General features: G+C 35.5%; 1 protein-coding gene across 2 annotated transcripts in view; it reads left to right on the top strand.

The window, feature by feature from the left end:
- Nucleotides 1-16,873, top strand: part of GOLM2 (golgi membrane protein 2) — a 114,172-nt gene that overhangs the window by 27,097 nt on the left and 70,202 nt on the right. For both annotated transcript variants that reach the window (XM_045900177.3, XM_045900178.3), the window contains exons 2-4: nt 6,609-6,663; nt 12,298-12,400; nt 14,129-14,219. In XM_045900177.3, the coding sequence (XP_045756133.1) occupies nt 6,609-6,663; nt 12,298-12,400; nt 14,129-14,219 (249 nt within the window). The remainder of the gene's footprint in view (nt 1-6,608; nt 6,664-12,297; nt 12,401-14,128; nt 14,220-16,873) is intronic.

Below are 16,873 nucleotides of genomic sequence, written 5' to 3'. Positions count from 1 at the left end.
GCCTAAGGCAATGAAGTTGATAACAAGGGGAAATAAATGAGGGGGGTTAGAAGAAGTCTGGAAGGATAATTAGAATTATACAAATATGAATAAAATACAATTTAAGGTAGAAAAATACGTAGTACAAAGAGAATGGAGCATGAAAATCTAGGGAGTCATTCAGCAAACGTTTGCTGAGATGGATACACAGTGATGAGTGAGAGACACAGTGCCTGTTCTCATGGAATTCTCATTTCTGATAAACCTTGGGAGTAGAAGAGAAACAAGGTGACATTCTTACTGGAAATAGGACTGTGTGTGATAAAAGAATGTTTTCTTTTTGACAGGACTGAATATGAGGCTCTTCCCAGTAGACTTGAGTCAGGCAAGGCATTTTGAGCATTGTGGGTTTTTGAAGGATATGTTGGAATTTGGGTTGGAATCTATCTGACCACAGATGTAAATTAGGCAAAGGAATGGGGCTACATTTGTGTGCACATGTGCATCCGTGTGTGTGCATGTCTGTCTATCTAACACACACCCCTCATCCCCAAAGAAATTTGAAAGAGAAATTATTTGATATCTTTCTTGCATATTGTGAAAAGGGTATTTTGGCAAAATTCTGAAAGTGACCAAAAGGGACGTGTAAAGCCGGACAATAAGAATCCTTTCATAAGGGGCGCCTGGGTGGCTCAGTCGTTAAGTGTCTGCCTTCGGCTCAGGTCATGATCTCAGGGTCCTGGGATCGAGCCCCGCCTCGGGCTCCCTGCTCAGCCGAGAGCCTGCTTCTCCCTCTCCTACTCCCTCTGCTTGTGTTCCCTCTCTTGCTGTGTTTCTCTCTGTCAAATAAATAAATAAAATCTTTAAAAAAAAAAAAAGAATCCTTTCGTAACATAAGGATTAAATAATACTTCTTAGAGTTTATGTACTGTTACCTGTCTGGAATATACTTAGGAAAAAAAAAGTATCCCTATAGCATTGCCAGTTCCAACAGAGTTTTTGTGGTAAAATGAAATATCTTTTTTCCAATCATGAAATAGAACTCAAATTAGTTTCCAAACAACTGGGAAGTTTTGGCAGAGTCATTTAGAAGATAAGCAAATTCATGTTAGAACACAAGAAAATTAAAACTATGAGGAGGAATAATCATAAGGTAAGGCAAGCTTCCTTTTGAAGATGATGAGATGGTGGAAGTATTCAAGGAATTGAAGGCTCTCAGAGGAAGGGTTAAAGCCAAAGGAGTTAAAGAACTAAAGAGACCTATCTCTATGCAGAAATGATTAATGAAAAGCTTAAAAGGAAAGGAAAACAAAGTTGAAGAAATTAGTGCAAATAAAAAAAAAAAAATCAGAAACCAAATGGGAAAAATCTTCATAAACAGACTCAAGATAGTAGAAAATGTAAGATTAAAGCCAAAATTAAGTTATTGCTTTATATTCTTAGGTTTTGCCAGATACAAAGGAGTGTCATGATAGCTAAAAACACATTCAGATTTCCTTGAAAGGATAATATTGAATGTTAGAAGGATTCTTTATGAAACCATTTTAGGAGCTAGATAAGAATTGGAGGGGGACGGTGAGGTGTATATATGGAGAGAAGAGGGATCAGATGCCTATGATATTGCAACATGTCAAAAAGATGAACAGATAGTTTAGTAGCAGACATCTAGATTCTGAAAGTGAGCAATATAGTAAAATTGTTGTAGAGGGAAGAGAACTTCTGGGTTTAATGATCTACCAGCTGGGCTCTGTGAGATCTTTGAGCAAATCCTTGGCACCTCTGTTCAAAGGCATATGGAAGGTGAGATAACTTGCAGAATGAAACTAGTGTTAATAGGAAGTGAGAGAAATTGGGAACTGTTACTTGCCGATAATACTAAATACTAAATATAAGATTATTGTGAGACTCCTGTGGGAAAGATTGACAGGAATAATAGAGAACATGAGATGCCAAGGGAATGCCATAAGGGGGGGGCGGTCTGAGAAGCTAACTGAAAAATTCTTACATGGCAAAGGAATGGGGTGGAAAATAAATTCATTATGCTGGATTAAGAAAAGGCTTTTATTTAGACAAGCTATGATTTTCTCTTTAATACCATGTAAAATATATTGTTCCAGAGCAGCTTTTGAAATGTGAGGACTTTATATATGAGCCATTGGGATCAGCATCTTCATTCTCAATAAAGAAGATTGAAGAGAAAATTAAAGTGATAAGAATAAAGCAGTACTGCTCATATAATCCTGTACTATTTTTGTGGTCTGTAGATTGAATTTCCCTTCCTCCATTAAAAAAATTGTTAAGACTATAAGGATACAAAAGAGACAGTTCAGGGAAGCTGAGGCCACTCATAGCCTAGTATTCAAGAACAGCATCTCTAGCAATTTAAAAAGCAAGTTTAAAATAGTGTAGAGAAGTTGGAATAACATCATAAAAATGGATAAAAAACAAAGTAATGCTAACTTGTTGAAAACAAGAAAAAAGATGGTTATGTTCTTTGGAGGGGCAAAAAATGCAAAAAAAATTGGATCATGAAAATAACGGGAGTGGGAAAGAATGTAACATAGGCTAATTACAAATGATTGGAGAGCAGTTCTTAGTGATCAACTGATCACATGGCAATTGGTGTCAGTTTCTCCTGCTGCCTTTGCAGCTTTCCATCAATGATCTCATTCCCTTGGCTTTAATTGTCATTCATATGCTAATGAATCTCAATTCATCGGTCTCCAAGCTCCAGACCTCTTCCAGATCTCTTCTTGGGTGTGTCACAAGTGCCTCATGTTCAACAGGTTCAAATCTGAAAAAATCATCCCCCCACTTCTCCCTCCCACCCCAAGTCTATTTTTCCTGCTTCCCTGTTGGGGAGTAGTACTGCAACCTTACTCATCTTGTTTCCTACTTTAGAAATCTAACCATCATCTTTGATGTTTCTTCTTTTACCCTCTATCTACTCAGTCAGCAAGATTATTCATTCTTCCTCTTTCATATTTCCCAAATATATTTATTTCTCTGTTCTCATTCTATTAGTTTAGACCAGAGGTTGGCATATTGTAAATATGTTAGGCTTTGCAGGCCATATAGTCTTTGTCACAATCACTGTAGCTCCATAACAGGCAGAGACGACATGTAAATGAATGAGTGTGGCCGTTTACCATAAAACTTTATTTATAGACACTGAAATTTGCATTTCATTTAATTCACAAAATATTGTTCTTCTTTTGATTTCCCAACCATTTAAAAATGTATAAACCATCCTTAGTTTGTCATCCCTACCAAAACAGGAAGCAGGCCAGATTTGGCTCACAGGCCATAGTGTGCCCACCCCTGGCTTAGACCATCATTTTCTCACCTGAGATGCAACAGTAGTCTCCTGTTCTCCTATCTGGTCTCCCTCTCTCTCATCTTGTTCCTCCGGTCCACTCATCACACTGAAGCCAGGTTGCCAATTGGATCTCTTACCCTTGCTTGAAGTCCTTTAAAGGTTGACCATAGCCGTTGGAATGTATCCACATTTTTTGGCAAGACCCTTCATAATGTGGACCTTGCTTACCTTTCTATCCATATTTCTTACCACTTCTTTCTCTCTGTTCCAACTGCTTAGAACTGCTTGAAGTTTTTGAAATGTGTATTATTTTTCACTTCTAAGGGTTTTTTTTTGTTTTTTGTTTTTTTTAAGATTTTATTTATTTGACAGAGAGAGAGAGACAGCCAGAGAGGGAACACAAGCAGGGGGAGTGGGAGAGGGAGAAGCAGGCTTCCTGTGGAGCAGGGAGCCCGATGATGCGGGGTTTGATCCCAGGACCCCAGAATCATGACCTGAGCCCAAGGCAGACGCTTAACGACTGAGCTACCCAGGTGCCCCTCACTTCTAAGTTTTGACACATGCCTTGAATATCTTTCCTCCTTACCCTCTGCCTACTTCCACCTGGCAAAACACTACTTTTCCTGCTGGACATATTTTAGCTATCATCTCCAGAAGCTACCCCTCACTCCCCTAAGGCATTTCATCCTCTTAAGGATTTAAGTGCTTCTACTAAGTTCTCCTGTCATATCTGTGGGACCTAATAATAGCATTTATTTTACTGTATTATAATTGACTAGTTACTTGACTGCCTCTCCTAAATAATAAACTCCTTGAGTGTCTATAGAGTTTGTCCATTATTCTATCCCCAGTTTCATATCTGGTCCCTGTAATACCCTTGGCATTTTCATTTCTATTTTTTTGCATTAAAAATTTGAGATATTATTCATATATCATAAAACTTAACCTTTTAAGGTGTACAGTTCAGTTTTTTTTTTTCAGTTCAGTTTGTTTTTTAGTATATTCACAGAACTGTGCAGCCATCATCACTAATTTCAGAACATTTTCATCAGCACAAGAAGAAACCCTATGTCCTTTTGTGACTGGCTTCTTTTACTTAGCATATATAATGTTTTCAAGGTTCATCCATACTGTAGCATGTACCAGTACTTCATTCCTTTTTATGACTGAATATCTACATCATATTTTAAACTTCATTCTTCAAAGCCACCAGGATTCTAGGGGAAAAGGAAGTGGGACCCCTAGATTCCCACTTGTGCTTCAAATAGAACAGGTATGCTTTCATTAGTTATTTGTTATGGATAAACTTTCATATGAAATTTGAAAGTCACTGGCTCTCTGTTTGAAGAGTAGATTCTTCTTAGGGCTGCAGGGCACTCCATGGACTTATCTCAAACCTTCTTTCCCACTGTTTTTTGCCCTGTATTATGTGCTATAACCAAACAGTATTTTGATCAGGTCTTCATATGTGCCTCATGTCTTTCTTGCCTCTCTAACTTTTCTTATGCCGTTCCCTCTATCTAAAATGTCCTTTTCTACCAATTTACAATTTTACCTAGCCTTCAATGCCTAATTCAGACAAAATCCCTTCCATAAAGTTTTCCCTGATTACATCAGCTAAGAATCATCTCTGAATTCTTACAGTAATTATACTGCTTTAGGTGCTGCTTTGCCTACTGATTCCTTGAGGCTGCTCTCATGTTTTCCAATTATTCTCCCATCCAGTACCTGTGTGGTAATTTTTTTAAAAATGTAAATGAAAGTGGCATGGCCACTTTTAAAAAGGAACAGCCTCACTCTTGGGCATTTATCTCAGAGAAATGAAAATTAATGTTCATGTAAAAATCTGAACATAATTTTTCATAGCCCCTGTATTTGTAATATCTAAAAAGTAGAAACCACAAAAATGTTACACAATAGTTGAATGCTTTAAACAAATGGTAGTACATTCATATCATGGAATACTACTCAGCAATAAAAAGGAATGGACTATTGATATATGCAACAACTATGTGTTATGCTGAGTAAAAACAGCTTAAAGGTCACATGTTATATGATTCCGTTTATATAACATGCTTGAATGACAAAGTTGCAGAGATGGAGGACAAATTAGTAGTTACAAGGGATTAGAAATGGTGTGAGGAAGGAGGATAGATTTGACTATAAAGGACAGTATGAGGGACATCTTTGTGATGATAGAGTATTCTGTATCTTGGTTTTGGTGGTGGTTACATGAATCTATACATATGACAAAATGACATAGAATTATACTTACATGTTGTACCAATGTCAGATTCCTGGTTTAGATGTTATTCCATAGTTATATAGGATGTACCCACTGGGGGAATTGTGTGAAGGGTACATGGGACTTCTGTGCTATCTTTTCAATTTTTTACAAATCTATAATTATTTCAAACTAAGAATTTTAAAACTTTCTCTTCAGAGATTGAGGAGGTATTTATCATAATCAGTTTGGTACTCATGGTGCTGCTTCTGTTCAATATGATCTATCTATGCTTTCAAAGTAAAGTTACTCTTGAGGTTGACAAGAGAACCTGTTTGTAGAGATATTTTAGTTGCATTTAACAATTGGGTGAAACCTCTTGAAGCAAAAACTGGTACAGTAGTTCTTTGTGGATGAATCCTAGCTCTCCAAGGCCTTATTTTAATTTTTAAATTAAGTGCTAAGCCTGGGGTGCCTGGCTGCTCAGTCAATGGAGTTTGCGACTCTTGATCTCAGGGTTGTGAGTTGGAACCCCATGTTGGGTGTAGAGATTACTTAAAAAAAAAAAAAGATTTAAATTAAGTGCTAAGCCTTAATTTGAGTCATATTTTGATATACTTCTAAGTTCTTATTGTTCTTGTATACTGGCTCTTGAAGGGCAGTGACCACAACAGGTCCTGTGTAGTATCTGTCATCCTGTGGGAGCTTAATAAGCATCAGTTACTTTTGATTTGCCATTAACTGATTTAAACAATTAATTCTTTTCTTAATATAGAGTTAGTAAGAGGTCTCTTCTGGTAAGATTTTGAAAAAAGATCTCATTAAGCAATATTTAACTCAAACTTTTAAATGTTTAAAAGTTATTAGACTATATATTAAGTAAAATGAATATTCTTTTGCAAATTTAAAATGAGTATTACAAAATCAGAATTTATCTCTAATTCTTTTTGGAAAGGGACAGGTTTGTATAAGTTAAGGATTTTTCTTTTGCATTTATGATGAAGCTCAAAGTAAATATGAGTAAAAAAAGGAAATATGAGTAAAACTGCATATTCTGTAGTAAAATGAAACTTAATTTTTTTTCAGGTTAAACTACAGAGCAACATATCATATCAGATGGCAGATATACATCATTTAAAGGGTAAGAAACTTAATTACAGATTAAAGATAAATAAAGGTCACTAAATGTCTAAAATCCTCAAGAATCAAATAGTTAGCTAAATGAAATAAAATTTTTTGAACAAAGCTCCTCTGATGGGAAGACATTTGTCCTTTTAAGATAGAATAAAAAATTGTAATGTTGCTTTATATATATATATAATAAATGCAAGTTAAAGTTTGCATTTAAATCTTGTGTGGTAGGCTGATTTCATGCAATGAAATGTTAAAAGACGCATCAAAGAAAATTGAGCTGTAGCTTCAGAAGCTATCAGATTTCTAGGGAAGAGGTAAGGGATAATCCCTCTGTACTGTGTCCAATTGCTAAAATAATCCATTCAGGTCTAGGGAAGCTTTGGACAGGTCCTCCATGCTTAATGTTTTAGATACACTGGGAATAGAAATTTAGAATAGAAAGAAAACTTGGAAAGAAGCCAGAAAGAAACCTGGAGCTATATGTTCCCCCCCTTAGATGAAGTAATAGATGACTAAAGCTTTTATAAAAAATAATAATAGTTAAGGAGAATAAACTATACTTTCCTTAACATTACTTCACACCATCACCAGCCTTTGGAATTTGGGGTCTGAAGAGCACCCCCCTTCTCCCTCCCACCCTTTAGTTACAACATTGTATTATTTTAAAACTTTGCAACAGGGACTCTAAGTTTTTGTATGTGGGTAATAAATGCTTTGTAATTTCATAAATATATCTTTATTCTATAACCATTTTAACCCTCTTTAGGTAGAATTAGATGATACATATTTATTATCCTCTTGAAGAAGCCAACCTGAGCTAGCTTTGTAATTTATTGAAGTTTTGCTCTTCACCTAGCAAAACCATTATTTTTGTGTGTGTGTGTTGTAACTCGAAAATAGAAATTATTAATTTTTTACTATCTATGATTTAGAACAACTTTGACTTTCTCTTAGAAATTTACTTCCTGGGTGGCCACATCTGTTTTTGTTGCATTTGTGTCCATATTCTACTCTTTTTGACTCATAGGAATACATTAGGATGACACAGAAGATGTCACTCTGTCAGTGCTGTTTCCTGCTGGCTATTTTTACAAATGATTCTGCTTGTCATCAAAGTATATTTCTATTAAGTAATCATAGATCAGTTGAATAAGAAGTCCAGTGGCTTCTGCTAGTCTATGCCAAAGAAAATGACAGCCTATGTTACTGAGTAAAAATCTTTATTGTATTGTGTACATTGAAGTACATCTTGAGATAATTGGAAATTTTTTATGATAATCTTCAGTAAAAGAGGCTTTGATTTGAACTCATAACTGTACAACTTTTGGTTTAGTGCAGGTACTGAAGCTTGGACTCTTAAGATTGAATATCCTTTTAAATGGACTTTTGCACTTTAGGAACTATTTCTACTGAAACAAACTTCAAATCTATAAAATCAAATTGGACTATTTTCGTTGAAATTAATACTGGATATAATGGAATTCATACACACTAAGACTCTTTAAAAAACATTGTGGTAGTTAATTTTTTTTTGGAAATGAAAGGAATGAGAGTTGGTTTTTAATCCCTGAGATAACAAAGTAACATTCTAGTATACACCAGTTTATTTTGAATAGCTCACCTTATTTTTATGCCTATTACTGAAAGGAAATTTGAAATAAAAATTTTCTAGAAGTAAATTTTTTTTTTTTTTTTGCTTTAAATGTTGGTCCTAAGCAACCCATTTTTTAACTACATCCCTAATCTTTTGAAGTTAAATTGAAGGAGCATGGCCATGCCTTTCTGTAAAATACCCTGGTGTTACTGCCAGAAGTAGAACATTCTGCACAATCAGCTGTGGACCTGATCTCATGTTAAGTTACTCTGAGAATCTTGCTATGGTGACCTGGAGTAGCCACAGTAGACACAGAGTATCTTTGGGTTCAAAATAAAACATGGGTGCCTGCCTGGCTCAGTTGGGTAGAGCATGCAACTCTCGATCTTGGGGTTGTGAGTTTGAGCCCCATGTTGGGTGGGAGCCCATTTTAAAAGTAAAATAAAATACACTACAAGAAAAAAGGTAGAATAAAGACATTTTTAAAAAATAAAAAATAAAACACATGGCTATCAGTTGAAGGTAAAATTGAGATATAGGAAAATTTTGTCTTTAGTTTTGCTGTCTGATCTATTTACTTTTCCCCTTTTCAGGTCTTTGTGTTGACTTACTCAAAGTACCAATGAGCTCCCTGCTTTATAATCCTTTCCCTGTATTCAAACAGGAAAGAATCTGTTATTTTACATCGACTGGAACTCACTCATACTGATGTTTTATTTTTCCTTGTCAATTGTATTTTAAGCCTTTTATCTCCATTTAGAAATAAAACTACTTTTTTTTTAAAAATTTTATTTACTTATTTGACAGAGAGAGATACAGAGAGAAAGGGAACGCAAGCAGGGGGAGTGGGAGAGGGAGAAGCAGGCTTCCTGCAGAGCAGGGAGCCCGATGGGGACTCCATCCCAGGACCCTGGGATCGTGACCTGAACCGAAGGTAGACGCTTAACGACTGAGCCACCCAGACGCCCCTAAAACTACTTCTTGATATAGGAATTTCAAATGTTGTTAGTGAAAAACTTTGTGGGAAGGAGGAGAAGCCATCCCAAATCTTGAAATCATACTAAGCCTCAGGTTCATTCTGAAGATAAACTTAGCTACTTCAGTTATTTTACAATGTGGGAAAAAGAAGCCTACAGACCACCAGTTGAGGTACATTATCTAGTAGCTGCTTGCTGGTGCTTATTTTTTTTAATTGCAGTAACTTTTTAGTTCTAGAACCTTTCCTGCCTGAATACAGGTTCACTGAACTGGCTAAATATCTGTAGGCTACAAGACTTTTTGTCACTGCCTCTTGCTGAGATCTCAGTGTCTCTGTAGAATCAACAGCCATAGCTGAGGCCAGAGTTTCTGCTACCTCTAGTCCTCTATATCTTAGGAGATGGGGCCAGGGATCAAGTAATGTGTTATTCAGGGATACTTGTTGTCAGATTTCTATTTTTGTCTGAGGTAGATATCAGAGATGAAAAACTATGGAGATCAACCATGTTTACATATTGGAGAATTAATAGAGTAAGAAGAAACTTAAAATGTGGCTTGACTAAACTTACAGAAACAGAATGGAATGGTGATTACCAGGGGTTGGGAGTAGGGTGGGGAGAATGAGGAGATGTTGGTCAAAGTGTACAAACTCTCAGTTATAAAATGAGTAAGTTTTGGGGATCTAATAAACAACATGGTGATTATAGTTAACAATACTGTATTAGGTACTTGAAAATTGCTGAGAGAGTAGATCTTCAACATTCTCACCACAAAAAGAAATGGTGATTATGTGAGACAGTGGCGGTGTTAGCTAGTGCTTCAGTGGAAGTCATTCACAGTGGGGAAGTGAATTAAATCAACATGTTGTACATCTTAAATTTATACAGTGTTATAGCTCAAAAATTTTTTAAATAAAAATATGTGGCTTGAATATGTAAACATGATTATCAACTACAAACATTTTATGTGAATCATTAACTTTTTACACCTAAGTATTATACTATACAATAACTATTGATATGCGCATTGTTAAATGTTTTATTTATACATTTCAACAAATGTTCATCTGACCTTAAAATTTTTATTTGTTGTCATTGTCACAGTTATGATTCCACAATAAAATTTAGAAAGAGAAAAAAATATGCTCAGAATCCTACCACTAAACATAATCACTGGTAGCACTTTGAAATATTTTTATTTTAGTCCAGTTTTTTACATGTATATAATTATATTATAAATATATTTTACCTCTGCTTTTTGAAAACTTATATCCCAAGCATTTTTGGAGTGCCCTTAAAGTAATAAGACTGATTTTAGAAGCCTTCCATGAAAAGTAGATGTTATAATATTGGTATACTATGGTTAGATATATTTCGTCTTTTTTTTTAAAAGATTTTATTTATTTATTTGACAGAGAGAGACACAGCGAGAGAGGGAACACAAGCAGGGGGAGTGGGAGAGGGAGAAGCAAGCTTCCCGCTGAGCACGGAGCCGGATGCGGGGCTCGATCCCAGGACCCTGGGACCATGACCTGAGCCGAAGGCAGACGCTTAACGACTGAGCCACCCAGGCGCCCCTAGATATATTTAGTCTTAAGAAATGTTACTTATGCAGAAAAGACCTCTGTTGCCATTTATAAAAATTAAGACTTTCTCACTACTTTTGCTTACTGCTAAAGCTGTTAGCTAATTTTCTTAATCCTCTTTTTCAGAAACTGATGTTTCTCTTCTCTGGCTGAATTTCTTTTATTTGTAGGGTCATGTGAAGAGGGAGCAACTCTAGAAAATGTGGGGTGGGTGATTGTGGATTAAATGTGAACAAAAGAGCATCTGGGGCGCCTGTGTGGCTCAGTCGGTTAAGCTTCTGACTCCTGATTTTACTTGGGTCATGATCTCAGAGTTGTGAGATCAAGCCTGGCCCTGGCTCCTGCTCTGCACTGGGCATGGAGCCTACTTAAGATTCTCTTTCCCTCTCCTTCTGCCCCTCCCCACCCTCTCCCTCTCTGGGGGGAAATAAAGGCCCCACATTTCATCTACTCTTCAGCTTGGAAGTTCATGTTGTTCATTACAACTAAAACTTCAAGCTCTTGTCCAGAAATTATGAGCTTTGAAAATATAATTATAGTATATGTGGTCCTAGCATTAGCAGCAGAACTAGAAATGAGATCCAAAGTGATTGCACTTAACTTGGGAGTCAAATGTTATTAAAATGAAAAAGAAACCTTGAATCCTGTATCCATAGCCAACACCTCTAAAAAATATGATTCCCCACTCCCCTTTTATAAAGCAGATAGGTTTAAAGAGTTAAGTAGGGTTTTTTGGTTTTTGTCTTTTGTCTTTTTTTGGTACTGTTTCCACAGTTAGTATATACCTACATAATATGAAAAAAATGTATAATTTTTTAATATTTCTGATTGATGTCAAAGCCACTGAGGCTGTCTTTTTTTTAATTTATTTGAGAGAGAGGGAGAGAGAAAACATGTGCACACAAGCAGGGGGAGGATCAGAGGGAGAGAGGGAATCCCAAGCCAACTCCCCGCTGAATTCGGAGCCCAGTGTGGGGCTTGATCCCACAACCCATGAGGTCATGACCTGAGCTGAAACCAAGAGTTGGAAGCCCAACCAACTGAGCCACTCAGGTGCCCCAAGGCTATCTTGTTTTTAAAATAAATTTTATTGCTGGGGCGCCTGGGCGGTTCAGTCTGTTAAGCAGCCGGCTCTTGGTTTTGGCTCAGGTCATGATCTCAGGGTCATGAGATGGAGCCCCTCCCGTTGGGCTCCTTCTCAGTGCAGAGTATGCCTGAGATTCTCTCCCTCTCCCTTTGCCCCTCCCCCTGCTCACTCACTTTCCCCCACCTCAAATAAATAAATAATTCTTTAAAAAAATTTTTATTGCCAATGCATTATAAAAGGCAATTAAATGTGGTACTAATTATATAATTTAACTGCCTGAGAGTTTGAGTAAAGAAATTGAGACGTGTATATAAATTTTAAAAATCCCGTAACTTCTTGATAAGAAGTATTAGAATGAGTAAACTTTATTCCTTTGATTCTTACCTTGTGTGGATAGAGCAACTTGCTGAACTTCGTCAGGAGTTTCTTCGACAGGAAGACCAGCTTCAGGACTATAGGAAGAACACTACTTACCTTGTGAAGAGGTTAGAATATGAGAGGTGAGATGCTATATGCAACAAATAGCTATGAATCTGGAATATTTGTCCAACTTTTGGACCATTTATTTCTTCCTTTCTGGTTTCTGTTTTCCTTTTCTTCTTTCATTTCCTTAGGTCTTTTAAATTCCTTTTCTGTTGTCTTTCTGTGCCTCTTTGAGATCCACACTTTTTTATTGTGATATGTTAAACGCCATTAAAGTATCTTTTACAAGGTATGTATAGTCTGCCCATGTAGAAGAGTTCATTGTGAGCCAGAAAATCGTTCAAGGCCTGAGTTTTGCATTAGATGTGCAAAGACTAACAGGAGAATCTGTGGTTCTCTATGAGGGGCATCCAGAAGATGAAGCCAACACTGGGAGGTGTCCCCAGAACAGCTTAGGGACTGAGTGCAAGCTGCTGCTTCCCTGCTCTGCATTCTTGCGTACACCTCTACACTCAGTTGGTGAGGAGGTCGGGGAACCTCTTTCTGGCATTCGCTCTTTAAAAACCTTTCTTATATCTTTAATCAGTTTTATAATGAAAGGTTTTTTTTAGGTCTGCATACCCAAAATTAGAAAGATGAACTATATTTTAAAGTACCATGTATCCATTTCTGGCTTCTTACTCTTGTAGGTTATCAATATGCATCTATTTACATGTATGTGTTTTAACCTAATAGTATCCAATGATTTTCAATATATCTATAGAATTAGAGAGTTAGCGTATTCAAAGGTAATATATCATTCCAGCATGTTAATGTACCAAAGTTTGTTTAATCTCTCCCAGTTGCTGGACTATTGCAGGAGTTTTCCTTATCATACTGTTATGAATACCAGCTATAAAAACCTTTATGCAAAAAGGATTTCTCCCTCTTATGTTATTTCACTGGTGTATATTCTCAAATGTAGTATTCCTGAGACAGAATGTTTTGTTGCTTTTATCACATATATGAAAGATTGCTTTCTGAAATGGTTGTACTAATTTATAATGTAAATATTTTCCTGTACCCCTACCAACATTGGCCTTTATAACTCGGACTTAATTTTGCTAGTATAGGAATAAAGTACTACCATATATACATATAAGAAGTTTAATTGTACTTTTAATGGTGAAAGTTAACATTTTTCTGTATATTTTGTAACTATTTGTTTCTTTTTGCACGAATGGTATTATTTGTATTCTGTGGCCACTTGTCCAGTGAAAATTCTCAATCTTTTATCTGTTCTGTTCCTTCACCTTTTTTCTTGATTCCATTCTATCTTATTTATTGGTTCCTTCCATTCTTGTTATTCTTATGGTTTAGAACTCTTACAGTTGTGTTGAAAATGCTATCTATTGGATAAATCATCTGCTGCCACTCCTTATCAACTCTCATAATTCTAGGTTTTCTCATCTGTTACTATATATTGGTCTCATGGTTTTCTCTTCTATAATGTTTTTTCTCTTCTGTGTTTGAAGTTGGCTTTGATAATTGTTTCTTTATAAATGTAATTTATAAAAATAATTTTTCATCTTTCTAATTTCTGTTACTTTAATTAGCTTTATCAGTATTCTTTATCCTCTATTAAAGATTCAAATATTCTCAGAATTTTGACTGTGAGCTCTTTTTATATCTGCTCTTTGTCTTTCTGTGCCCACTCTCTTGCTAACTGAATGCTTTATCTTTTAAATGTATGTTTTCAACTTCTAGACAACTTTGAGAAGTCAATCCAAGATAATATAGCCTAAAAGAATGACTTTGTAATTTAGTTTTCAGTGTGGACAACAGATCAAGGAGTTAAGAGCACAGCATGAAGAAAATATTAAAAAATTAGCAGACCAGTTTTTGCAGGAACAAAAGGTAAATTTAAAAAATACTTAAATCAGAATATGTTCTTGTTATAAATCTTGTAATTTAGAAATTAAAATATGTACTTCTGTCATAAAACATTGTATTTTTAAATACTCTAGCTTGCCAATTTCTAAAAATGACTTGCAGTGTTTTTATTGCTGAGTAAATTAGACATCTGCAAAAATATAACCTCAACTCTTAAAACGAATTTTGAGTTAAATATTTTTGCTATTAATATATTTCTCAGACTGTAAAGTGGATACAACTTTATTGACAAATCAGTTACTTCTTATTTTATGCATTTAAGAAATAGAAAAAACTTGAGACACCTTTTCCTTAAGTATCAATCTCTGTTATTCTGAATTCCTTTCTTAAAACACAGAAATGAAACACTAGCCATTATTTTGATTCATATTTTGGGGGTGCAAATTCTTTTATTAATTTATCCATTTTCATTTGATATATATTGTGAAGCCCCTGCTTGAAATGGAAGGAATTTGAAAATTACTGGTCATTAGGACATTCATTTTTTTGCACCTTGTAATCTTATCTGACTAACCATGTTTTGTAAAAAGTCTTGTGATTTAAAGAGAGATGGAATAATGAAAAGTGGTAACATCTTACCTACAGGCCAAGAAGTTAAAGAAACCAGATTTTTGTTCTTAGCTAACTCACTATTTTAGAGCATGATATCGAGGGCAGTGTTCTTTCTCTATTTCATTTTTTGAATCTACAAAGTGGACTAGCTGCTCCCATCCACAGCCTACCTTGGAGAGATGTGAACATAGATTGTTGGAAGATGACAGGTCTGAGTGGGCTACCATTGCAGCATAGAGGCATTGAAGGCATTCCTGAGACACTGGGTGGCTAGAGGAGCATAGTAGAACACAAAAGGAAGAGAGGGGTTTGCTGTTGTAATTGCATTATTACAAGTGTAATAGATAAATAAGGGGATAAATTTACTCTCTTCTGTTCTCCCAAGAAGCACAGATGAGAGAACTTTTCCATTTTTTCCAGGCAAGTGTGTACTAGGCTATTTTTATATTATTAATTGACTAATGTCCTCTCCAGTTCTTCTTTACCCTTATTTTGCCCTAAATGGAACAAAGTGGGAGGAATGGAGAGGCTTAGAGAACTTCTCCTTTCTAGGGTAGCACACCAGCCCTTACCCTTCAGGCCAGCTGCCTAATCCTACTCCCTATCCTTCATTCCCTGGTCTACTACCTTAATAAGTTGATTCTGTGAAATTTCAGTTGTTTTTTTTCATTGGAACAAATCTAATGGAAGCTATAGGAAACAAGTGTAAGTTGTAGTCAGGGATTTTATTTTTTTTAACCAAGCACATGCCTATCTTAGAACTTACTCTGATGAAGTGGTCAGCAAACTAAATCCCACCTGCTGCCTGTTTCCATACTACCCATAAGCAAAATACAGTTATTACATTTAAAAATGGTTGGAAAAAACCAGAGAATATTTCATGACATTGGAAAATTATAAGAAACTCATAGTGTCTGTAAATACCGTTTTATTGGAACACAGCCATACTCATTTGTTTTCTGCTTTCATGATACAAAGGAGGAGAAATTGATGTAGCTCAGAGAAGACTAAGGAGACTATGAGAGCTTAAATGAAATATAGTATCCTGGATTGGATCCTGGAACAGAAAAAGGGCATAATGGAAAAAGTAGTGAAATCTAAATAAAGTCTGGCATTCAGTTAATAATGTACTAATGTTGGTTTCATAGTTTTGCAAATGGACCATACTAATGTTAACATTAAGGGAAATTGGGTGAGGGGTAATGACTTTTCTGTAAGTCTAAAATTATTTCAGAATAAAAAGTTTTATTTAAAAAATGTTCAGGTAGCCCCCTTACCACATCACTAACATTGCATTTAGAAAGCCATCTAATTTTATTAAGAATATTTGCTATTGTCCATTCACATAAAGGTACTATCTTTAATAATGCATCAAAGGGACAATGTCTTTATTAACTATTTTAAATGGAAAAGTATTTTTGAACAGTAATTTGTTGACTTTAAGTTTTGCTTAATATTATTTGTTTTATCCACATCTACGAAGAGTACTATAGAAATAGCCTTATGATACAGCATTATAGTGAAATGCACAGAGAAGCAGGCTGCCTGTTCAGATTGTACCTCATAGATTTTCTTACCCTCGGCCCTCCTGTTGACATGTTCAAAAATTTCAGTGTTATCATTTCACTCATTGAATATTAAGCTCAGAATTGGCTCCCAGGAAATGTGGGAATGAGGAAGACTGTGGTTTGAATCCTTTCTCCACAATTCTCTATCTTGGTAACCTTGGATGAGCTACTAAACTTCTTTAAGCCTCAGTTTGACTTCATTATTCCCAAAACTGTTCACTTTACTAGAGGATAGATTTGAAAGCAGTTTGTAAACTATGAAGCACAGTGCAAATTTTTATTGTTAATTTTATCTGCCAGGCATACTGGAATACCTGTACCTGATTGTCAAAACACCTTTTCTTCTTTATTGTGACAAATTCTTACAATTTGACTCAGTTTTTCTAGATTTCCTTTAGATTTTTTAGTACTATTGTTTTTTATAACATTACTAATGATTACATTGCATAGTGCTTTAGAGTTGACAGAGCATTTATATATGCATTAAATTTTAAGTAG

Source organism: Mirounga angustirostris, unplaced genomic scaffold, assembly GCF_029215605.1.
Source record: "Mirounga angustirostris isolate CCGP_5_RB_7025 unplaced genomic scaffold, mMirAng1.0.hap1 SCAF_9, whole genome shotgun sequence".
Lineage (NCBI taxonomy): Eukaryota > Metazoa > Chordata > Mammalia > Carnivora > Phocidae > Mirounga > Mirounga angustirostris.
Note: the sequence above shows the minus strand (reverse complement) of the source record. Positions and strands in the feature narration are given on the sequence as shown.